The sequence below is a fragment of the Neofelis nebulosa genome, chromosome 2 (assembly GCF_028018385.1).
Source record: "Neofelis nebulosa isolate mNeoNeb1 chromosome 2, mNeoNeb1.pri, whole genome shotgun sequence".
NCBI classification, from domain to species: Eukaryota; Metazoa; Chordata; class Mammalia; order Carnivora; family Felidae; genus Neofelis; species Neofelis nebulosa.
Window position 1 is genome coordinate 57,796,024 of NC_080783.1, and position 26,612 is coordinate 57,822,635.

The 26,612-nt window shown below is 35.1% G+C and overlaps 1 protein-coding gene across 4 annotated transcripts in view; it reads left to right on the forward strand.

Moving 5' to 3' along the window:
- LNPK (lunapark, ER junction formation factor) overlaps positions 1 to 26,612 on the forward strand; it is a 77,663-nt gene that overhangs the window by 39,547 nt on the left and 11,504 nt on the right. For all 4 annotated transcript variants that reach the window (XM_058713365.1, XM_058713379.1, XM_058713373.1 and 1 more), the window contains 2 exons: positions 14,651 to 14,863; positions 26,432 to 26,537. In XM_058713365.1, the coding sequence (XP_058569348.1) occupies positions 14,651 to 14,863; positions 26,432 to 26,537 (319 nt within the window). The remainder of the gene's footprint in view (positions 1 to 14,650; positions 14,864 to 26,431; positions 26,538 to 26,612) is intronic.

The window sequence follows — 26,612 nt, forward strand, 5'->3', positions numbered from 1 at the left end:
ATTCTGTTTCTCTCTCCTTCTCTGCCTGTTCCCTGTGCGTGCACTCTCTCTCACTCTCTCTGTCTCAAATAAATTATATATATATATATATATATATATATATATATATATATATATATATATAGAATCTCTTAGAATGCCTTATGAAAATTCTTACATTTTAATGATCTATTTTTGAGAAATTTAATGAACATTTTTGTCAAACTTGAAGTTTCTTCTAAAAACTTTTATTTAGAAAGATAATAAAATAATTTAGAAATTTTGAATTTCTAATAATTAAGAAAAAATAGAATTACTGCTATGTAAAACAAACTCTTTCAAAAGTTGTGTTGTCAGATTATTAGTGAAACCATCACTACTATTGTATTAAATATTACATAAAATTTAAAAAGTTACTATTTTAAGTGGCTACATAAAGTAATTCTAAGATTGGCATGTGAAAAGATATTTTTGAGTTTGTATTGGCTTTCCTCTTTGTTCTTTTTTCTAGAATTTCATAGTTTGTAAGGCTTTTGTTACAATACAGAATATATCATTTTTAAAAATTTAACTTTTGGGTGCCTGAGTGTTTCAGTTGATTAAGTGTCCGACTTGGCTCAGGTCATGGTATCGCGGTTCGTGGGTTTGAACCCCGCGTCGGGCTCTGTGCTAACAGCTCAGAGCCTGGAGTCTGGAACCTGCTTTGGATTCTGTGTCTCCTCTCTGCTCCTCCCCTGCTCGTGCTCTGTCTCTCTCTCTCTCAAAAATAAATAAACATTAAAAAAACCATTTTTTAAAATTTAACTTTTATTCTTATAAATCATCAGAATTGTAGCCTGGTTTATAAAGTTAAGGATGACATTTAGAACTTTCAGAAGTCAATTCTTTTATAAATGTCCACAGAGACCATTGGTACTAAATAAGCCATAATACTTTTAGGTTTTCTTTTTCTTTTTTTTTTTTTTTTAATGTTTATTTTTGAGAGAGAGAGAATGAGCAGGGGAGGGCCAGAGAGAAGGAGACACAGAACTGGCAGTGGGCTCCAGGCTCCACCTCCGCTGTCAACACAGAGTCTGCCATGGGGCTTGAACTCATGAAATGTGAGATCATGACCTGAGCCAAAGTCAGAGGCTTAACTGACTGAGCCACCCAGGTGCCCCAGTTTTAGGTTTTCTGATTGGCAGGGCTATATGGGAAGAATCCCACCCTCTCCCGTTTTCTATAAGTAGCATTTTGGTTTATAGAAATAGAAGCCTGATATTTTGATGAGTATAATAAGTTTACATATGATTAAAATAAATTAGTCATAGATACTTGCACTGAAACTCCTGCCTTCATAATACGTTTAAATTTTTCTACAACTTACACTTGTTTTTAGTAATTTTAAATGTTTCTTAAAATGTTTTTATTTATTTTTGAGAGAGAGACAGAGTCTAAGCAGGGGAGGGCCAGAGAGATAGGGAGACACAGAATCCGAAACAGGCTCCAGGCTCTGAGCTGTCAGCACAGAGCCCAGTGTGGGGCTCGAACTCACAAACCATGAGGTCATGACCTGAGCTGAAGTCAGACGCTTAACTGACTGAGCCACCCAGGTACCCCCTTTCTAGTAATTTTAAAAAGAGTGTTCGGTCTATAGGCCAGATTTCTATAATTTTTACAGTATTTTGTATAACTGGTACTAACGTTTCAAAACTACTTCTTAAATAATCTTAGGAAATTTTTAAAATGTGATATTTTGCAGAAAGCTGATGCTGTTACTTAAAAAAAAATCTGTTCTTTTCTCTCATTAAAAAAAAAGAGGTATGAACCCTTTACTGACATTCTTAAGTATTTAATAATATTTAGGCAACATAATTTCCTTGAAGAATTTAAATTTATTTTTCCTTAGAAGCCTTTGAAACTCAAACACATTTTTTCCTTTTGATGTCATATTATAGTCATAGAAAAACCATTGCTGGTCTCTGCTGTGGATTCCTGTGGTACTGCTTTTGGATATCCTTTTAGCCTTTTAGGGAGAATTAACCACTAGTTATAAGATAAATGAATTGTTTGTTTGTTTCTTTCTTTATTTAAAAAAATTTTTTTAACATTTATTCATTAAAAAAAATGTTTTTTAAGTTTATTTATTTTTGACAGAGACAGAGTGCGAGCATGAGCTGGGGAGGTGCAAAGAGAGAGAGGGAGACACAGAATCCGAAGCAGGCTCCAGGCTCCAAGCCGACAGCACAGAGCCTGACGCGGGGCTTGAACTCGCGCACTGTGAGACCATGATGTGGGCCAAAGTTGGACACTTAACCAACTGAGCCACCCAGGTGCCCCAAACGCTTATTCGTTTTTGAGAGACAGAGAGAGACAGATCATGAGCGGGGAAGGGGCAGAGAAAGGGAGACACAGAATCCGAAGCACGCTCGAGGCTCTGAGCTGTCAGCACAGAGCCCGACGCGGGGTTCGAACTCACAAACTGCAAGATCATGACCTGAGCCGAAGTCGGTTGCTCAACTGACTGAGCCACCACCCAGGTGCCCCATAAATGAATTGTTTATTTAAAAGAACATGTTAAATAATTTTTATGTGCAAATACCATGAGGAGTACAGAGATGAATATAATAACGGTTTTCAACCTTAAGAAGCGTATAAGCTTTTTTTTTTTTTTCCTCTTAAAAGTATTTCTTCTGGAGGGTCCTATTCTAGTATTACTAGTTCTTCATCTGCAGTAATTAATTGCTGTTTGGAATTTTTTCCTTATTGAAAAAAATTCTAAACATATATCAACTTCATTCTACTTTTTGAGAATTATAATTGAGTTTTGTTGTTTAATCCTTTCAAATCTCTTTTAGGTTTCTATTATTGTGTAGGTGACTTAGTCATACATTTTATTTATGTTTAAGTTCTCTGTTCCTGTGATTTAGTCAAATATTTATGTCTTTGCTTTTACCATTGTTCATTCGTTTGTTCTTTCCTTCGTTCTCCTCCTTCTCTCCCTCTTTTTCCTTCCTTTCCTTTCTTTTACCTGTTTCTGAACTGAAATAGGTAGGGGAAAAATATATATGTGCATATATATATGTGCAAAAATATATATGAATATATATGTGCATAAATGGTGCTTGAATAGATTTGCTCCCAAATCAAATTGAATTGTGCTGTTCTTATTTGAATCTAACTCTCTTGCATGATTGCTGAACCAGAACTGTGATTCACGTGTAGTAGATATATTTCTTTTATTTCTTATTACTTATTATTAATAATATATATTATACTGAGATTGATTATAAAATTTGAGAATAGTATTCTTTGGTTTTTCTTAGGTTTAGCATTAAAAGGAATGTAATATTTACTGGGAACAATACTAACCTGACCTTCACCTTCTTTTTAATAAAGTTAATGTTTTAGAATATTTTTAGATTTACAGAAAAATTACCAAGCTAGTACAAAGAATTCCCATATACCTTTGTACCAAGTTTTCCCTAACATCTTACATTAGCATAGTACATTTGTTAAGGGTAATGAGCCAATATTGATTCACTATTAAAAGTCCACATAGCTTATTCAGATTTCCTTAGTTTTTTATTTATTTATTATTTATTTATTTTTAATGTTCTTTTTATGTTTCAGGATCTCATCCAGGATATACCACATTGCATTTAGTTGACTTGTCTTCTTAGGCTTTTTTGGCTGTGCTCGTTTCTCAGACTTGTTTTTCATGACCTTGACAGTATTAGTCTTGACCCTTTTTTATAAGGAATTTTTATCAGTGGGTGCTTAATATTAGAAAATCAGGGTAATCATTTGATATGAAGAAATAAATTAACATAAAAGGTAGATATATGTGTATATATACATATTTACATTTAATAGAATGATAACGGTACTTAGAATCTTAGCATTCTTTCTAGTTCTGTAGAAATCGTAGACTGAGAGATGGGAAGACTTTGTTCTTAGTAGATTAAAAAGTAGTAAAGTTTGGAATTAATGAAAAATGATATTTGCAAGTATAATTTTCTGAATAGATTCTATAGGATAAAGAAATCTAGATATTTGGGGTTGGTAAGAAATTTGTGTGCTATTGGGAATAGCCTATAAGACATGGAATAATTGATGATGGAGAGAGTGGGGACAATTGGTAGAGAGTCCGTAAGGAGGCAAGAAGGAATGGGATTTAGTGTACAAGTGCAGGAGTTGGATTTCGATACGAGCGTGCATAGTTCATCAATAATAAGGGAAGACAGAGAACATGGGCAGATACAAGTAGGTAGTGAGAATTCTCTTCTGATTGTATCTGTTTTCTTAATGAGAGTGAGAATGGGGGAGACATTGTTGGGGCCTTGAAGAGAATATATAAAATAGGTCTCTAGGAGACTAAGAGAGTAAATGGATTAGGAAAATGTAGGAATGCCAGGGGACACTAAAGTCCACTTAAAGTTAACAGTCACGAATTTAAAGCATGGTTGTGCATGTTTTCCTGTTGTTTAGCTGTATGGGTAGAGGCATGGAGTAGGAAGAGAGTTGGTTTTAACCAGGGTTGGGGTTTTGACTAATGGATTAAATAAAGTGATAAAGGGGCAGGGTGGTGAAATTGTTTGCAAGGGAGTGATTATGACAATATATTGTAGAATCTAAGATGATCATGAGGGAAGTAAAGACATGAGAGGCGGGTGATGGACATCAAAGGTATTGGTAGTAGTGATACAGGGGTCTGAACTACAAGATCTCTTTTATATGGCTCTTGACCTTAGAATTGGTTTTACATTTTTAAAGTGTTCTAAAAAATAAGAAAGAAGAATAAGAATATCCAACTGAAGCTGTATGTGGTCCACAAAGCCTAAGATATTTACTATGTAACCCTTTACAAAAGTTGGCTGACCCCTTTAATAACTAATGGATTATAGATCCCCCTGGAGTTGAAAGAATAATTGAGAAATTAAGCTGGAAGGGTAACTGTGCTTTCAGAGTGGGATGCTTGAAGTTGAAAATGGTGCAGTTACCTTTAATGGCAAAGTTCTAAGATTAAGTTATGACCATAAATTCTTAACAGACTTTCTTATATTTGTTTCAAAAGGAAGTCACCCATACATTCTTTTTTACCTTTGTACATAACCCTGCATCTCTACTAATAACATTAACAAAAGAAAAGTCAATTGTATTCTGCCACAGCTAAATTTGAAATCAATAAGTATTGCAGAAAAATTTAATGGCTCTAGGAAATGGATTATAACTTCTTAAGTAGGTTTTTAGAATTTACTCACTTGTGTTACGTGGCATGTGTGGAAGATTAAAGTAGAAATCACTGTTTTTGATCTTGATAGCAAAGGGAACGATACTTCATATTTTACTGTTTTTTGAGGTGTATGTTTGATTAAAAAATCTGGAAAACACTTGTAAAATAGTAAATTTACTTTTTGGGATGTTCTTAAGTGTCATATCTATACTGTTGCAGTTATCTATTTTTTTTAATGTTCATTTATTTAAGAGAGAGAGAGAGAGAGTGGGGGAGGTGCAGAGAGAGAGGGAGAGAGAGAATCGTAAGCAGGCTGCATGCTGTCAGCACAGAGCCCGATAGAGGGCTCGGTCTCACGAACCATGAGATCATGACCTGAGCCAAAATCAGGAGTCTGACACTTAACCGACTGAACCACCCAGGCGCCCCACACAGCTATCTATTGAATAACAAACCACCCCAAAACTTAGTGGCTTACAACAACATTCATTTGTTTTGCTCATGAATTTTCAGTGTTGGCAAGGTTTGACAGAGACTGAGCATCTCTGCCTCACATCTTTTGGATCTACCTGATTGGGCCTGGAACATCTACTACCAGGATGGCTTACTCACATGGCTGACAAGTTGGTGCTGGCTGTTAGTTCCTCTCCGCATGGAGTTCTCTCATGGGGTCACTTGGGCTTGCTCCAACATGGTGGCTGGATTCTAAGAGCAAGCAGCCCAAGAGACAGAAAGTAGTCCTGAAAACTGGCGCATTTATATTCTCTTGGTCAAACAGGAACAGATTCAAGGGAGGGGACACAGACGTCCTCCATCCCCCATTTGATGGCAGGCAAACCAAAGCATCCTGGGCTTGTATTTTAAAACTGCCACGTGTGCCTTAATACAGGTAACAAAGGCATTTATGTCTCCATCCATTTTTCAGTGTTTGTCTTAAATGCCCCATTCCCATGAACCCTTCCTTCATCCCATCACCGAGTTTAATCTCCCCATTCTTGGGCCCTCTATGGCACTTTGTTGGTTCCTTTTTTATGGCACTTACCTGCTGTTTCATGATTTTTGTGTGATCTTTGCTTGCCACCTCTGTGTGCAACCCTGCATTCCATTCAGTGGTGCTTTACTCAGAGTGGTTGCTTAATAAACGTGCTGAGTTGAAGGAAATAAAAGAAAACTTTTTCTTAGAATTAACAAATTGTGTTTAAATGTTGTAAAATAATAATTTACCAAATGGGATGTTGGTGAGCTGCCAGGTGCAGGTTGTTTAAAGTTGAAAGAGGTAGGAGACTAAGTAGAAATAAACCATCAAGGTGATGAAAAAAGTAAATGTTGAGATAAAGAATTATAAAGCAAAACATTTTTTTTTTTAATGTTTATGTATTTTGGGGGAGAGAGAGCGAGCATGACCATGAGTGGGAGAGGGGCAGAGAGAGAGGGAGAGAGAATCCCAAGCAGGCTCCATACTGTCAGCACAGAGCCCCAAGCAGGGCTCGAACCCATGAACCATGAGATCATGACCTGAGCCAAAATCAAGAGTTGGATGCCCAACTGACTGAGCCTCCCAGGTGTTGCCAAACATCCTCTTTTCAACTGAAGTACAATTGACATACAACATTATATTAGTTTTAAGTGTACAACATAGTGATTTGACAATTGTGTACATTAGCTTTCCAAGCTAAGTGTAGCTACCGTCTGTCACCATACAAAGTTCTTGCAATATTGTGGACTGTATTCCCTATGGTGTACTTTTCATCCCAGTGGCTTACTTGTTTTTTTTCAACGTTTTTTATTTATTTTTGGGACAGAGAGAGACAGAGCATGAATGGGGGAGGGGCAGAGAGAGAGGGAGACACAGAATCGGAAACAGGCTCCAGGCTCCGAGCCATCAGCCCAGAGCCTGACGCGGGGCTCGAACTCACGGATCGCGAGATCGTGAGATCGTGACCTGGCTGAAGTCGGACGCTCAACCGACTGCGCCACCCAGGCGCCCCGGCTTACTTGTTTTATAATTGTAAATTTGTATCCCTTAAGCACCTTCACCTATTTTGCCCATCCCTGTATCCTCCCCTCCTCTCTGGCAACCACCAGTTTGTTGTCTGTATTTATGAGTCTATTTTTTATTTTGTTTGTTCATTTTATTTATTTATTTATTTTATTTTAATTTAGTTTTTATTTTAGTGCAAGTGGGAGACGGAGAGAGAGAGAGAGAGAGAGAGAGAGAGAATCTTAAGCAGGCTCCCCTGAGCCAAAATCAAGAGTTGGATTCTCAACTGACTGAGCCACCCAGGCATCCCTGTTTATTTTTTTTAGATTTCACATTATAAGTGAAATTACATGGTTCTTGTCTTTTTTTCTGTCTGACTTATTTCACTTAGCTTTATACCCTGTAGGTCCATCCATGTTGTTGCTAATGACAAGTTCTCACCCCTTTTTATGGCTGAATAATATTCCATTATATGTATAGGTGTGTGTGTGTGTGTGTGTGTGTGTGTGTGTGTGTGTGTGTGTGTAAATGGCACATCTTGATCCATTCATCTGTTGATGGACACTTAGGTTGCTTCCATATCTTGGCTATTGTAAATAATGATGCATTGAACATAAGGGTGTATTTAACTTTTCAAATTAGTGTTTTTGTTTTTCTCTGGTAAATACTCAGAAGTAGAAGTTGTATGGTATTTCTACTTTTAAATTTTTAATTTTTAAGGAAGCTCCATACTGTTTTTCATAGTGATTGCATCAATTTACATTCCTACCAGTATTGTAGAAAGGTTCCCTTTCTTCCACATCCTTGCCAACACCTGTTATTTCTTGTCTTTTTGGTACTAGCCATTCTGACTAGTATGTGGTGATATCTCACAGTGGCATTGATATTCATATCCCTGATGGCTAGTGATGTTGAGTTTCTTTTCATGTGTCTGTTGGCCATCTTTGTGTCTTCTTTGGAAAAACATCTAGTCATGTTCTCTGCCTGTTTTTAAATTGGATTATTTGTTTATAAAATAATATAAGAAAATTTATTATTAATTTAAAAAGCAGAACAACACAAATAGTAAACTACAGGCTGGCAAGTGGCATATGTGATTAGCATATTTTCTGCTTGAAGTTGGCTTTTTTTGTATGGTCTCCTGAAGTTAGGCTGAAATTCTCAATGAAGCAGGCAACACAAATTCAGCTGATTAACAATCTTAATTCTGTCTGCAATCTTAATTCCTCTTTCATGTGACATAACATTTGTAGGTTCTGAGGATGAGAATGTGCATATGTGTGGGAGGCCATTTTTCTGCCTACTGTACCATCTAAGTTGGATAACAGGCAGTTGGAAATTTAATCTTGAAATGCAAGTGGAAAGTAAATTTATTTCACAGATGTTTATTAAGCTCACACTCTGTGCTAATTACTTACCAAATCCTGGGGCTACTAAGATGCAGTTCCTGTCTAGGAGCTCTTGGTTCAAAAGGGTGCGCTCATGTAAATAATCTTAACGTATTAAGGACCACAATGAAGGTGGTAGGTACAAATCACAATGCATTATAAATTTTAGTAACAATGTGCCTTGAGAACACACTGGGATAGGACTGTTCAGGTCTACTTCACATGCAAAGATAAGAAGAGGGAAACAATGGGGTACCTTAAGAGACTGCAAATAGTGCTGTATGCCCAAAAAAGGGAGGTAGTGTTTATGTGAGGGAAGGATGATCATGAAGCATTTTGTATGCAACATTCTGGAGTTTGAGACTTTATTGTATATGTGACATGGAAAGCCACTGGAGGCTTTGCATTTTAGAAAGAACACTTTTTTTTTTTTTTTGTAATATGGAGAATGGATTTGGAGAGAACAAGGTTGAAGACATGGAGATGGATTAGGATATAATCTAATATAGGTAAGAGATAAAGGCCTACAGGATATAAAGTTGTGGCAAAGGAGTTGAAAAAGAAGAGATTTAAGAGATAATTAAGATTTAAGATTAGATTGACAAGATTTTATGACAATTAGATTTGAAAGTGGGGAGTGGGAAGAGGGGTCCAGATATCACCTAGGTTTTTGGCAACTGGTTAGATGTTTTAAGCAAGATAAGCATAAGACTTGGAGTAGTACGTTTGTGTAGAAGATAATGGATTTGCTTTTGGATTTGTTGAGTCAAGTGACATCTAAGTGGTATGGTTTATAGGTAACTGATTATTTCATATGAAGCTCAGGAAGAAGGTTAAGGTTATAGGTACAGATTAGGAACGATTGGGACGTATAGATGAAAGTTATTCAAACCATGGGATTGAATGAAATTGCCCAGGGAGAGAAAACAGAGTAAGAAGGCCTATGGCAGAACTCCAGGGAATATTAACATTTAAGGGTAGATGGCAAAAGGAGGAGCCCAGGGAAAAGAAGGAATGATTAAAGTTAAAAGCAGAACTAAACTGGCATCTAGAAAGTTGAAGTGTAGTTAGGGATGCATCTGCTGTCATAGTCTGCAAAGGGTCAGGTGAGTAGAAGACAAGTGAAGCCCTTGAATCTGATAAGTTATAACAGAGTTGAGGGCATTGTTGTAATAAACACTGGGATTTGTATCCTGCCTCCATCTCTTATTTTACTGTGAGAATTTGCAAGTTGCTTAGCTTTTGAGCTTTAGTTTCTTCTCTTGAAAACTAAGGATAAGAATTATCTCAAAGAGTTGGTTTAAATATTAGATGAAATTAGTAAACTCACATTAATCACCTAGTGTAGTTCCTAGTAGATAATAGGGATTCCTTAAAGAGTAGCTGTTAACAGTAATGGTGTAGGTTTGTTGGTAACCAAAGCAATGGTGTCTTCAGTGGTAAGTGGTAAGTGATATTGTAGCTAAGAAAGACAAAAAACAGATTGTGTTGGGTTGAGAAGTGAAATGTTGGGGAAGTTTTTCTTCCCTCCCAAAAGCTTTGCCTCTATGGGAAGGAAGAGGTTATGGAGTAATTTTGTTGTTAAAAGGCATCCACCTATTGAGAAAACAATCTAAGTGGAGAAATAGGGCAGAGGCTGAGTTTAAAGTAGCTTAGCATGAGTAGGATATGTAGAAGATGGTACAGTGAATATAGAGTTCAGAAAATTTTGAAAGTAAAAGAGATGTCAGATCCATAGTCTTTATTAATTTGATTTTTTAAAGGAATCATATAAATTTAAACATTAGAGACCAGAATTTATATACATTTAACAATGGAAATTCTCCTGAAGATATATCCCTTATATCTCACAGAACTACATTTAGTAATCACTTATAAAGAGCCTTATTCACCCCCAATTTAAAAATCTCCGCATTTACATATGTGAATCATTCAAAAGCTTTTTCTTGACACTTTTTCTCTTGAGGCTTAGAACCGGACACAGTGTTCAGAAAACCTTTGACCAGTGCTAGGGAAAATATGAGGATCATCTTTGTAGTTTTGCCAACACTCTTTAAAGAAATTTGAAACCCAGAGTAGATAAAAGACTTTTTATCTACATAAGGAACTGGTGGTATCACTAGGATGAAAATCAGGTCTCCTAACTATAATATGGTATTCTTCCTATTCCAGCTTAATACTGAAATGAAGACAAAACCCTCTACATGTAAAGAATCAGTATTTAAAAATCTGATAAATCAAGAGAATTATTTGATTTCTAGAACTTTTATCTCAAGAATTATCGATAATATGCTAGAGTTATAGATTTAAGTTTTTGCATAAATTGTGAATTTACACATTTAAGTCAGTTCACAAATAACTTTAGGAAAACATTTAATTTGTACATTAATATCTACATTTTATTTTAATTATGGCTTTAGAAGTTGTAGGTTGCTTAGCTTTTGATTTATTGTAATCTCTGGAAAGTTCAGATGAATACTACTAATAGTTATTGTTTATTAAGTACTTATTAAGTACTTGTGCTTTGGTTAAGCCCTTTGTGTTGCTTATCTCATTTAATCTTTACGACAACCATAAGAGGTTAAGTATTCCTATTATGAGGAAGCTGAACTGAAAGTTGTCATCAACTTGGAAAAGGTTGCATGCACATCTAATAAACAGGGTAGAGCTGAAACTTAAATCCACACAGCTTGATCCCGGTGTCTGGTTGTTTTTTTGTTTTTTTTTGTTTTAGTTTCAAGTTTTTATTTAAATTCCACTTAGTTAACATACAGTGTAATATTAGTTTCAGGTATAGGATTTAGTGATTCCTTCATCACTTATATATAATACCTAGTGCTCATCACAAGTGCCCTCCTTAATACTTATCACCCATTTAACCCATTCCCCTGCCCTCCTCCCCTCCAGCAACCCTCAGTATGTTCTCTATAGATAAGGGTCTGTGTTATTGCTTGCCTCTCTCTTTTTTTCACCCCTATCTTCATCTGTTTGTTTTTTAAATTCCATATGTGAGTGAAATCATATGGTATTTGTCTTTCTCTGACTTATTTCTGGCAGTCTATGCTTTTTAACAACTGTCTTGTTTTTTCATTATTTTAAAATTTGTTTATTGTAATGTACTGGTTTTTAATCTCATTCAGATTCTATTTGTTTCATTTGGAATTTAAAAATATAGACATGTACTCATTCTTGTTGAATGTGATTTTTATTGAATCAGTGACTGATCACAGATAAGGATGTTGAAACATCTTGTAGTGAAGACTTGAATTTATGAAACACTCTTTATGATACTTTGCCAGAATGATGTGAAATGCTTGGTAAATATTTTGGGGGGATGGTATTTTACATTTAAATGCAGGAAATGTTGAATATAACAATATAATACTTAGTTGAATACCATAAACATTTTAGAGAAATTATAATACAAAGCATTTGTGAATGGCAGGTGACTAAAAGTAGATAAATCTTAGATGTTTTAAATTGAGACTACCAGAATATTTCATAACACCTTACCAACTATAGATTGGATGTTGTACTACTAGGTACTTTCATCTATTGATATTCTAATTCTTTGTTACTTGCTTTTCCTTTGAAAACAATGACACTATGTTTTCTCCCTTTCCTGACTCTCTTATATCATTTTTCTCCCTTTTCTGCCTAAATTTAGATTTAGAAATTATTAAGCCAAGGGTTTCTTTCATGAAATGCTACACATGGTGTCCTTTGTTAACTAGCTAGTTACATACCTCATCTTTCAGTCCTACATGGCTGATGTTAAAAGGGTACTTTAGTTAAGTGCTCCAGGGTAGATGTGCATTTAGAGGAAGCAGTTTCAAATCTTAATAGCTACTTTTAATATAGTCTAATACATGTTAAACTTTTATTTATCTGGAAGGAAAATGTCTTTTTTTGAGTTATGGTTTACCTGAAAATTGGCTGAAAAATGATTTGCAGTACCTGATACCTTGTTTTTTAAAATCAATTCAAATGACCAAATCTTAATATAATTTCACTGATCTTAGTACCTTTTGTGGTTTTTTTTTTTTTAAGTAGACTCTATACCCAACCTGGGGCTTGAACTCATGACCCTGAGATCAAGCGTTGCATGCTCCACTGACTGAGCCAGCCAGGTGCCCCTCAGTACTTTTTGCAGCATTTAATGGCTTTCCTAATGTGTAACCACTTCTTAAGGTGTTCCTTGTGAGTAAAAGATAATTAGGTAACCAGCTAATTTGCAAGAGATATTAGGATACAGTTAGTCCAGGTAAAATCTGAAAATTTCTAAACTGCATGGAAAATCACCAAATACAAAGACAGTTCCATTTCTATAATGATGATCTGCTTGTAATTTATTATTTCAGTGGCTAGGTTAGAGACTAAATTAAGAGCCAGAGGAAAATTAGTTGGTCTCAGTAATAACGCCCTAACTGGTCATTTGAAAATACTTTGTGTGAAAACACTGTCATCTGAAATATTATGGATGTATTCAGTAAATGTGAGCTATCAATACAGACATTATCTTATTTAATCCTTATTACAGTTCTATGAGTTAATATTATTATCCTGAATTTACAGATGAAGAAAAGAGGTTTGGTGAAGTTATCCCATCTAAGGTCTTGTAAAGCTGTAGGATTCTAACCAGACTTTTCTGATTACAGGGCCCAGGTTCTTAGCTGGTAGACTAGATTGTAGTAAACTGAAATCTGATGCTAGAGCTATACTTTTAGTGGCAGTGAACTTTTAATGAAAATCTCTAACTGCCAAACAGAGTCCAAACTTAAAATATTTTGCTTCTGGAAGTATGCATTTTTACCAGTCATGCCAATTGGAACTTAACGTCTTTAGTTTCAGCCTACTGTTCAAGGATTTGTGATAATTTAAGGTGATATGTAGAATTAAAAAGCTATAAGCACTTCTTTACTTGAGATCTTACCATTGACATTCAAGTAAGATATGGTGGGAAGGGGAAATGATAGAAGTGAAATGTCATGGAGTAGGGAATTATGAAACTTTCTGTAAAGGGACAGATAGTAAATATAGTAAATGGCTCTGACAGTCATATGATCTCTTCTCAGCTCTTCTAAAGCAGCTATAGGCAATATGTAAACAAAAAAGAGTGTTGTCATGTTTTAATAAAACTATAAAAAGGGGCAGGAGCCTGGATATGGCACATTTACCAACCCCTAATACAGAAAATCTTGTAATTTCTGCAACTAAAAGATGAGATTTATTTATTTATTTTTTCAACATTTTTAATTTTATTTTTGGGACAGAGAGAGACAGAGCATGAACGGGGGAGGGGCAGAGAGAGAGGGAGACACAGAATCGGAAACAGGCTCCAGGCTCTGAGCCATCAGCCCAGAGCCTGACGCGGGGCTCGAACTCACGGACCGCGAGATCGTGACCTGGCTGAAGTCGGACGCTCAACCGACTGCGCCACCCAGGCGCCCCGAGATTTATTTAGATTTATTTGTGATGATACTGTTTATGCAGAGTGGAAGTTTTCCTTTATTGAATGTATTGACAAAAAAAAAATTACCAAAAGGATGTTAATAATATAAGGAGAGTGGGAATGGTACCTAATAGTAAAGAATACTTTTTCAGCATTTCTGTGACTACTTAGATTAAGTACCTCATAAATTATTTGATGATTCTAGAATATACTTCATTCATTCATTTCTTAGTTACCTTTTTTCTTATCTTGAAAAAAATCTGCCATTTTCATTAGAGTTTTCACTAATTTTAATAAACTTTCTTTCCTTCATCATAAGTTAGAGAGGATTACTATAAAAAGACATGACACATAATTGGGGATGGTTTTATTTTCATTGAATTTATTTTGAAAAGTGATACCTGTGATAGATTGAGGCTTTTTGTGTAAATATATACAGTTGGAAGTATAGGATCAGAAATGGAGTACTCTGTTATAGTCAGTTTTCAATGTACATTTTATAGATTTCTTATTATAAGAAGTCTTGACCCTAGGGATGCTTTCTGGTGCCACAAAACTTCATTAAACATGTCATTTGTGGTATTGGCTAATACAGATATTAAATTGAAAATACACTTTTTAATTCTTATTCTCAGAGATTCGTCAGCGAACTGCAGCTCAGAGAAACCTTTCTCCAACACCAGCAAGCTCTGGCCAGGGCCCTTCTCCACAAGTTCCAGTATCTCCTGGACCACCAAAGGACAGTTCAGCCCCTGGTGGACCCCCAGAAAGAACTGTTACTCCAGCTCTATCATCAAATGTGTTACCAAGACGTCTTGGATCCCCTGCTACTTCAGTGCCTGGAATGGGTAAACAGAGCACTTAATGTTATTTACAGTTTATATTGTTTTCTCTGGTTACCAATAAAACGGGCCATTTTCAGGCAGTATGGAAATGGCATTTCATTTGGAAATAGCAGAGCAGTTATCTGATTAAGCAGGAGTTCCATATTCAATTAGCCATAACTCTTTACAGCTGGCACCTTGTGATACTGAAACCTATTTCTTGAGCTCATTTAACTGTTATGGCTTCTTTGTTTAAATGGCAATAAAACTTTGTAGTATTCTGTAGTCAACAGTATAGCATATCTTTTTATATTCAGATTTAGAATGGCTCCAGATTTATATAAAATGGGGATAGAAGAGAACACTTTTGGAATATATTCATGTTTTTTGCTAAACTCTTCACATACATTTTTAAGCATGACAACATATTCCAGGAAGACTATTTCTGCATTGTAATCTACAGTACTATTATTGTTACTATGGGCTGGTAGATTTTTCTTTTATTAAGCCAAAGAACCTTAGTATTTTCTGACAGATACTTTAGCGTAAAGTTCTATTAAATTAACATACTGCCTTTACTATTTCATTTCTTCGGATTTTCTTTGTTCGGTGTGGTAGAGCTCTAGGGGAAGACCCCATTTTTGAAGTGTAATAGATTATATTACCCTGATTATTATTTCTTTTGGAGTGTGATGGTACATGGAAATCCACTGCTTCAGCAGATCACATTATTTTATATAAATTTCCATGTCAGATTCTTGAATATGGTAGTAAATGATTTATCTTGTCTTTATTTATTAAAGTTTATTTATTTATTTTGAGAGAGAGAGAGAGAGAGTGCATACACACATGGGGCAGAGAGAGGGAGGGAGACTATCTCAAGCAGTCTCCAAGCGCAGAGCTGGATTTGGGACTCAGTCTAAACTGTGAGATCATGACCTGAGCTGAAATCAGGAGTTGGATGTTTAACTGAGTGAGCTACCCAGGGCCCCTATTTATCTTATTTTAGGATATTTAATTCTAATTTAGATGATTTTGTTATTTCATGAGTAATTACTAACCTGTACTTTATAATGATTTTGAGGCTAGTGAGTAGTTGATATCAAGCATACAGGGCACTTATATAATAAAAGCAATCTAAATGTTACTATGACAGTAGAGTTTTTTCCTGCTTTGCGTTAAAAAAAAAAGGAGCATAAGATTTTAGAAAGCTGTTAATATATAAACAAATTAAGAAAGCTGGCTGCAAATTAAATGTATATAAGTTATAACTTTAAAGTAGTTACTGAAAAAATACTTTCAAATTTGACATATAATGATGTCACTTAAGGCAGCCATGTATTTTGTGAAATTTAGAAAAATTAAGTTGATTGAAAATTATTTATCTTTCTGCTATTATCTGATTGATTTGAGATACACATGATTTGTAAAGTTCTTAGTTACTGAAAAGTTATGAAAGAACTTTTTCTTGTCTGAGAATGCATGAATTATATACATTTGTGTATCTAATTAGTTTTAAGGAAATAAAAGTGTATTTATTTATTTTGAGAGAGAGAGAGAGAGGGAGAAAACTGTATAAAGTAATAAAAACTGTATTGCATGTATAAGAATAGGATTATAGAGGGAAAATGGCCTAAATTTCACGATCATATAAATAAAATTTTTTACTAATGTTCTTAATATTAGTAAAATATTATATTAGTAAAATATAATTAGTAAAAAAATGTACTAATATTATATTAGTAAAATATTAATATTAGTAAAAAATATTTTACTAATGTTCTTGATTTTGTTTTCCATGTAGAAGAGTATTTAACTTGTACATTGCCAAAAATATGAATGAGTTAAATGATTTCTTATAGAGAAGATTAATAATTCATTTTTTCATTATGCCATATTTGTGGAAGAGAATCAATCTAATGTGTATTACCACAGGGCTCCCATATGTTTGAAAATTAATAACCAGCAGGTACTTGATAATTTGCCAGGCTGTGTAAAAATGACCAGTATTCCTACAATGATTGCTTTTGATGTTTGTATTAATTACCGTTATCCATAACAGCATAAATGTGAAGATGTGTTATTTTAAAAGTCATCAGTATGCACAGCATTTAAGATATTTTTTATGAAATCTGTTGTTTTATGTATCCAGATTTCTTTATGGACATTTTCATTTTAAACGTGTAGAAGTAAAATATTCCAGCAAAAGGTAATTTGACTTGAAGGCTTTCAAGATATAATTTGGCATACTTATTCTAGTTGAAAACTTGATAATGAGTGTGCATTATCTAAGTGTTTGCATCCAGGTTTACTTTTTGATGATAACAATTGAATGTTAATACAAGTAAACTAATATCTGATGAAATCTGAAAAAAAGTTCTTGATTTGTTATATTAAGAACTTATTCTACAACTTAAATTTCATTTGTTAATTGCTACAATTTTGACATCATTTGCCCTTTTTTAGATGGCAACAGCCTTTAGGTTTGTGGTGATTTACAAAGCAAATCTCTTTTATTATCCTTTAAAACATTAATATAGTATTGTTAATATTAAACTTTGGTTTTTGTCAGAATCATTTTGAAAACCTTGTATCCTTGTATTGCAAGGCTTATTCCAGCAACGTCTCATTTTGTTGCAAAGTCTTCTGTGAGGTCTTCATGTAAACCTTCATTGCTGCCCATCTTATTTTTGTGTTCATCCTGCCTTGCTTTACAAAGGCAAACATCACTTATTTTATTCTCTCACTTTCTTCTTAGTGCTGCCTTCTGTGTTGTCTCTCAGTTCAGAGTATCTCCTACAAACAGTTCTCTTTTGGTTTTCAAAGTTTGTGGAGTTACAGTTCATAACTCTTCATTTTTGTTGTTGATGTGTTTATGTGATGTAAATCACTAATTAAAACTACGTTATTGGGGCGCCTAGGTGGCTTAGTTGGTTGAGCATCCGACTCTTGATTTTGGCTCGGGTCATGATCCCAGTGTCGTGGGACTGAGCTCCACATCAGGCTCTGTGCTCAGCATGGAGCCTGCTTAAGATTCTCTCCCTGCTTCTGTACCCTGCTTGCGTGTGCTCTCTCTCAAATAAAAATGAAAGTAAGAAAAAGCCCCCCCCAAAACTATGTTATTCTTTTACTCTCTATACTCCACTTGTCTCTTCTGATATTGCCTAGTTTATTACATGAACACAGTATGTCTATTTGTTTAGATCTTCAGTTTTTCTCAGCAATGATTTGTAGTGTTTAGTATGTAGGTTTTGTATGTTTTTTTTGGTTAAATGTATATGGAATTGTTTCCAACTTTTGATCCTAATGTAAATGGCTTTGTTTTGGTATCTCCAGTTGTTCATTGCTAATATATATCTATATATGTATATATAGATATATATCTATATATATCTATATATATATCTATATACACATATATCTATATATCTATAGATATAGATATATAGATATATATAAATGCAATTAATTTTTGTATTTTGGTCTTGTGTCCTGTAATCTTGTTAAACTTACTTATTAGTTTTATTAGTTTTTAAATAGATTCTATAGTATTTTCTACATAGACTCTTACATTGTCTGTGAATAACGGTAATTTCTACTTCTTTTCTAATCTGGATTCCTTTTGTTTCTTACTCTTACCTTATTGTACTAGCTAGAACCTTTAGTACAATATTAAGTAGAAGTGGCAAAAGCAGGGGCGCCTGGCTGGTACAGTTAGTTGGTGGAGTGTGTGACTCTTGATCTTGAGGTTGTGAGTTCAAGCCCCATGTTGGGTATAGAGATTGCTTAAAATATTAAAAAAAAAAAAAGAAATTGCAAAAGCAGACATTCTTGCCTTATTGCTGACCTTAGGAGGAAAGAAGTTACTTTTTCACCAGTCAGCATGATGTTAACTGTAGGGTTTTTTCTGTTGTTGTTGTTATTGTTTTGTTGTATATGGATAACTTTTATCAGGTTGAGGAAGTACCCTTCTGTTTCTAGGTAACTGAAGACTTTTATCAATAATGGATAATGGATTTTATCATATTTTTTTTCTGCATCTCTTGAGATGCTAATAATGGGGTTTTAGTTTATTTAATGTCTGTTCATACAGTGAAATACATTGATTTTTAAATATTAGACTATCTTGCTTCCCTGGGATAAATCCAACTTAGTCATGGTGTTTTATTTTTTATATATATTGTTGGGTTTGATTTGCTAAAAGTTTGTTAAAAATGTTTGCATTAATTTTCCTTAGGGATATTGGTCAACAGTATTTTTTTTTTTCTAATAATGTCTTTGTCTGATTTTGCTATCAAAAGTATGGGAAAGTATTCTCTCATCTTCAGTTTCACAGACAAGTTTGTGGAGAGTTTATATTATTTTTTCCTCAAATGTTTGGTAGAATTGACAGGTTGAAGCATCTGACTCCGGTGTTTTCTTTGTGGAAGGGTTTTTTGTTTTTGTTTTCAAACTAAAAATTCAGTTGAAAAAAAATCTACAGACTAATATCCCTTAGGAACATAGATATAAAAGTTCTTAATAAAATTTTAGCATGCTGAATAGTTACCTGTTTCTTGTTGAGTAAGCTGTGGTAGTTTGGTGGTCTTTCAAAGGATTTGTCTATTTCACTTAACTTTTGAATTTATTGGGATAAAGCTATTCATTATACTCTTATTATCCTTTTGATATCTTTATAATTTAGATTTATGCCATTTCTTTCATTCCTGATGATAGTATTTTTTATCTTACCTTTTTTTTTTTTTTTCTCTGATTAGTCTGGCTTGAGGTTTTTCAGTTTTGATCTTCTCAAAACAACCAGATTTTCTCAATTATTTTTATATTTTCTATTTTATTATTTACTCTTTATTCCTTTATTCTGTTTATCGTGGGTTTCATTTGCTCTTCTCTTTTAGTTTTTTAAGGCGGAAGCTGAGTTCATGAATTTTAGATTTACCCCCTTTCATAGATGTTTAGTGTTATAAATTATCCTCTAAGTACTGCTTTAGCTGCATATCATAAATTTGATATGTTGTTTTTTCATTTTCATTCAATTCAAAATTCCATTTTGATTTTTCTTTGAACCCTCGGTTATTTAAATGTATGTTATTTAGAGATTTGTTATTTGGAGATTTTCTTGATGTCTTTCTGTTGGTGATTTCTAATTTAATTCTGTTGTGTTCAGAAAACATACTTTGTATTTGAATCTTCTTAAGTGTACTGAAACTTGTTTTATGTCTCAGAATATCATCTGTCTTGGTAAATGTTTTATATTTACTTGAATACATATTCTGTTTCTGTTGGATAGAGTGGCTATAAATGTCAGGTCAAGTTGGTAGCAGATAGTGGTGTTCAAGTCTTTTATGTCATTACTGATTTCTGTGTTTATTCTGTCAATTATTGAGAGAAGGCTGTTGCAGTCTCCAACCGCATTATTTTGTGTATAAATAAATACTATTATATATATATATATATATATATATATACACACACAATATATATATTGTGTATATATGTTGTATATGCTGTTATATATATATTTTATATATTATTGTGTATATATATTATATATACTATTATGTATACATATATAGATTACATATATACCAAATATATACTTGTCTATTTCTTTTTTTTGCTTCTAGTTTTTGCTTCATGTGTTTTGAAGCACGTTATGATGCATATGTATGTTTAGGATTATTGTGTTCTCTTGATAAATTGACTCCTTTGTCATTATAAATTACCCCTTTTTATCCCTGATAATGATATTAATACAGCTACTCCAGATTTCTTTTGATTAGTGTTAGGAAATTTATATATATTGTTTCTGTTATTTATTTTTAAACTATTTGTGTCATTGTATTTTATTAAAAAAAATTTTTTTAATGTTTATTTATTTTTGAGAGAGACAGAGACAGAATGAGAGTGGGTTAGGGGCAGAGAGAGAGGGAGACACAGAATCTGAAGCATGTTCCAGGCTCTGAGCTGTCAGCACAGAACCTGACACGGGGCTCGAACTTACAAACTGAACTGTGAGATCCTGAGCCAAAGTCGGACACTCAACTGACTGAGCCACCCAGGCACTCCAATGTTTATTTATTTTTGAAGGAGAGAGAGACAGAGTGTGAGCAGGGGAGGGGCAGAGAGAGAGGGAGACACAGAATCTGAAGCAGGCTCCCGGTTCTGAGCTGCCAGCACAGAGCCTGATGCGGGGCTCAAACTCACAGCTGTGAGATCATGACTCAGCCACCCAGTCAACTGATTGAGCCACCCAGGCACCCTTGTATCTTTGTATTTTAATTTTTTTTTTTGAAACAACATATATCAGGTCTTGCTCTTTAATCTATTCTGACATCTTTGGCTCATAATGGAGATGTTTGGGCTACATACATTTATTAATATGGTTGGTATATTTGGGTTTGAGTTTCAGTCTTCTATTGTGCTATTTATTTTTTTCTATTTGTCCCTTCTGTTCTATTATTTCTCTGCCTTCTTTTGAATTGAGTATCTTTTATTATTTTATTTTATCCTTTTTCATTGCCTTACTAACTGTATTGCTTTCTCATGTTATTTAAAAATTTTTTTTTTACATTTATTTATTTTTGAGAGACAGAGAGAGACAGAGCACAAGTGGGGGAGGGGCAGAGAGAGGAGACACAGAATCCGAAGCAGGCTCCAGGCTCTGAGCTGACAGCACAGAGCCCGCCGCGGGCTTGAACTCGCAAACTGTGAGATCATGACCTGAGCCGAAGTCGGACGCTTAACCGACTGAGCCACCCAGGTGCCCCTTTTTCACGTTATTTTAGTGGGTGTTTTGGGGTTTACATATATCTTATATGTATATACTTTAACTTACAGTTCACCTTCAAGTGATATAATACCAGTTCACAAGTAGTTTGAGATTCTAACAACAGTATACTTAGGTTTCTCCTTTCCTGGACTTTGTGCTATTATTTCCATACATTTTACTTCTAGATATGTTGTAAACTACACACACAAAAAGAGTTATTTTTCCTTTAAGCTATCAATTATATTTTAAAGGGATTTAAATAATGCAAGTTTTCTATATTTACCCGCATGGTAACCATTTTCGTTATTTTTCTTTCCTTTGTATAGATCCCACTTTGTGTCTGATGTCATTTTCCTTCTGCCTGAGGACTTCTTTTAACATTTTTACAGTGCAGTTCTGCAAATGATGAATTCTTTCAGTTTTGTACGTTTGAAAAAGTTTTAATTTTGCCTTCATTTTTAAAAGATGTTTTTGCAGGGGCGCCTGGGTGGCGCAGTCGGTTAAGCGTCCGACTTCAGCCAGGTCACGATCTCGCGGTCCGTGAGTTCGAGCCCCGCGTCAGGCTCTGGGCTGATGGCTCGGAGCCTGGAGCCTGTTTCCGATTCTGTGTCTCCCTCTCTCTCTGCCCCTCCCCCGTTCATGCTCTGTCTCTCTCTGTCCCAAAAATAAATAAAAAACGTTGAAAAAAAATTTAAAAAAAAAAAATAAAAGATGTTTTTGCTAATACGGAATTCTAATTGATAGTTTTTCTTTAAAAATATTGTTTTACTATCTTTTGGTTTGCTTATTTTCTGATGAGAAATCTGTCATTATCTCTGTTTCTCTGTATGTAATGCACCTGTTTATGACGGTGTTTAAGATTTTCTCCTTATCACTGGTCTTAAGCAATTTGATGATCTGTGCCTTGGTGCAAAATTATTTCTTGTGCTTAGGGTTTGTTAATATTCTTGGATTTGTGAGTTTATAGCTTTCATCAAATTTGGAAAATTTTTGTGCATTATTTTTTTGCAGTACTGTTTTCTCTTTCCTTTCTTATGGACTCCAATTATATGCATATTATGCAGCTTGCTGATGATTTTTTTAAAAAAATTATAGGCTTTTCTTTGTGTTTCATTTTGTATGGTTTCTATTGCTATATCTTCAAATTTACTTTTTCTTTTCCCTGTAATATCCAAAGTGCTATTTATCCCATCAGCAGACTTTTCATCCTAGACATTATAGTTTTCATCTGTAGAAGTTCAGTTTAGGTCTTTTAAATTTTTCCATTTCTTTACTACCACATTGAATCTTTCTTGTAGATTCTCAAGCGTATAGAATAGAGTCATAATAAGCATATATTTGTCTACTGAGGCGCCTGAGTGGCTCAGTCAGTTAAGCGTCCAACTTCAGCTCAGGTCATGATCTCACAGAACCCTGTGTCGGGCTCTGTGCTGGCAGCTCAGGGTCAGGACCCTGCTTTGAACTCTGTGTCTCCCTCTCTGTCTCTGCCCCTCCCCCACTCATGCTCTGTCTGTCTCTGAAAAATAAATACATGTAAAAAAACCCAACAAAATACAAAGCTTTAAAATAATGTGTATTTGTCTACTAATTCTATAAACTGTCATTTCTAGGTCATTTTTGGTTATTTTTCTCATTTTGGTTTGTATTTTCCTGCTTATTTGCATGTCTAATAATTTTTTAATGCTTTTTTTTTAACTTAATTAAATTTATGGGTCATTGCCCATCCCCCATTTCCCCCTCTCCCCCATCAACCCTCAGTTTGTTCTCTGTATTTAAGAGTCTCTTATGGTTTGCCTCCCTCCCTCTCTGTAACTGTTTTTTTTTTCCCCCTTTTCTTCCCCCATGGTCTTCTGTTAAGTTTCTCAAGATCCACGTGTGAGTGAAAACATATGCTATCTGTCTTTCTCTGACTGACTTATTTCACTTAGTGTAATACCTTTCAGTTCCATCCATGTTGCCACAAATGGCAGGATTTCATTCTTTCTCATTGTCAAGTAGTATTCCATTGTATATATAAGCCATATCTTTATCCATTCATCAGTTGATGGACTTTTAGGCTCTTTCCATAATTTGGCTATTGTTGAAAGTGCTGCTATAAACATTGGGGTACAAGTGCCCCTGTGCATCAGCACTCCTGTATCCCTTGGGTAAATTCCTAGCAATGCTATTGCTGGGTCATAGGGTAGTTCTAGTTTTAATTTTTTGAGGAACCTCCACACTTTTCCGGAGAAGCTGCACCAGTTTGCATTCCCACCACCAGTGCAAGAGGGTTCCTGTTTCTCCACATCCTCTCCAGCATCTGTAGTCTCCTGATATGTTCATTTTAGCCACTCTGAGTGGTGTGAGGTGGTATCTCAGTGTGCCTTTGATCTGTATTTCCCTGATGATGAGTGATGTTGAACATCTTTTCATATTTCTGTTAGCCATCTAGATATCTTCTTTGGAAAAGTGTCTATTCATGTCTTCTGCCCGTTTCTTCACTGGATTATTTGTTTTTCAGGTGTGGAGTTTGGTGAGTTCTTTATAGATTTTGGATACTAGCCCTTTATCCGATATGTCATTTGCAAATATCTTTTCCCATTTCGTCGGTTGCCTTTTAGTTTTGTTGATTGTTTCCTTTGTGGTGCAGAAGCTTTTTATCTTTTTTTTTTTTTTTTTAATGTTTTTTTTTTTTTTAATTTATTTTTGGGACAGAGAGAGACGGAGCATGAACGGGGGAGGGGCAGAGAGAGAGGGAGACACAGAATCGGACACAGGCTCCAGGCTCCGAGCCATCAGCCCAGAGCCTGACGCGGGGCTCGAACTCACGGACCGCGAGATCGTGACCTGGCTGAAGTCGGACGCTTAACTGACTGCGCCACCCAGGTGCCCCCAGAAGCTTTTTATCTTGATGAGGTCCCAATAGTTCATTTTTGCTTTGAATTCCCTTGCCTTTGGAGATGTGTTGAGTAAGAAATTGCTCTGGCTGAGGTCAAAGAGGTTTTTTCCTGCTTTCTCCTCTAGGGTTTTGATGGTTTTCTGTCTCACATTCAGGTCTTTCATCCATTTTAAGTTTATTTTTGTGTATGGTGCAAGAAAGTGGTCTAGTTTTCATACTTCTGCATGTTGCTGTCCCGTTCTCCCAGCACCATTTGCTAAAGAGACTATCTTTTTTACCACTGGATACTCTTTCCTGCTTTGTCAAAGATTAGTTGGCCATACATTTGTGGGTCCAATTCTGGGTTCTCTGTTCTATTCTATTGGTCTATGTGTCTGTTTTTGTGCCAATACCATGCTGTCTTGATTACAGCTTTGTAGTAGAGGTTAAACTCAGGGATTGTGATGCCTCCTGCTTTGGTTTTCTTCTTCAGTATTACTTTGGCTATTTGGAGTCTTTTGTGGTTCCATACAAATTTTAGGATTGTTTGTTCTAACTTCAAGAAGAATGCCGGTGCAATTTTGATTGGGATTGCATTGAATGTGTAGATTGCTTTGGGTAGTATTGACATTTTAACAATATTTATTCTTTTAATCCATGAGCATGGAATGTTTTTCCATTACTTTGTGTCTTCTTCAATTTCCTTCATAAGCTCTCTATAGTTTTCAGCATACAGATCTTTTACATCTTTGGTTAGGTTTATTCCTCGGTATTTTATGGTTCTTGGTTAATGCTTAGTTTTTGAGAGAGCGCGTGAGTGGGGGAGAGGGAGAAACAGAATCCGGAGCAGGCCCCAGTCTCTGAGCTGTCAGCACAGAGCCCGCCATAGGGCTGAACTCACAAACCATGAGATCATGACCAGTGCCTAAGTCAGACGCTTAACCCACTGAGTCACCCAGGTGCCCCATCATGTCTAATAATTTTTAATCTGATATCAGGCATTCTAAGTTTTATGTTATTGAACACTGGATGTTTTTATGTCTCTATACAAAGGTCCTCTGAATGCTTACCCAGTGACCTGTGAGTTATGAAGTTTTCCACTCTGGTTGGTGAGAACGTGCTATACTTTGGCCCCATGTGAACACTGTTACCTTTAATATTTGGGGGCAATTCTTTCTCTGTCCTCAGTTTCATCATACACATGTACCAATCAGTACTCTGTTGAATAGTCTCAGGGATTCTCTGTAGATCTTTGGTGTTCTTGCTCTGTGCATTTTCTTCTCTCTAGTACTCTTCCTGTAAACCCAAGCTGCCTTGGTCTTCCTAGAGTTCCAGCTGTATCTTCTCAAACTTAGGGAGACTGATACATTTCAGCTGGATTTACCCTCCCTGAGCTGTTGCCTAGAGATTTTCTCCAGGCAACAAGCTGGGGCAATTGTAGGTTCATCTTACTTGCTTTTGGTCTTTCAGGAATCTTTATCCTACCTTGCCTGATTTTTAATGTCCTTACAACTGTTTCATAATATATTTTACATAGTATTTTAGTTGTTTTAGGTGGAAGGTAAATCTGACCCCTGTTTTACTCTATTATTGCCCCAAATGAAGTCTCCTAATTTGTTATTACATAAGATTTTAAGAATCTGGGCATTTTAAAAATTAGTTTGTACAGAGACCAATGTAGCTTCATTTCTTAATAGATTATGTTGACGGTTTTGATGTAGAACATAATTTAACATATTTTGTAGTATATATTTTTAATGAAAACCTGAATGCTCTGAAGAGATTTATAAGAATTGCTGTTATTTTTGTTAAAATCTTTTAAAAGTTCTGACAAGCATGGATAGTACTTGGTAAGTTAATTAAAATTTAAATGTATTTTATACATATAAATAAATGTGTGAGTAATATTTAAATATGTATTATGTAAAAATAACTATATAAATAAATTTTATTGTTCCTTTACTAGGTCTTCATCCTCCAGGTCCACCTTTAGCAAGACCCATTCTCCCCCGAGAGCGAGGTGCTCTGGATAGAATTGTTGAATATTTAGTTGGTGATGGTCCACAGAACAGGTAATGTTTGTTAGGGTGGTAGGTAAATGAAAATGAAGAAGTTTATTGGTCAAAAGGGTGTGTGTGTGTGTGTGT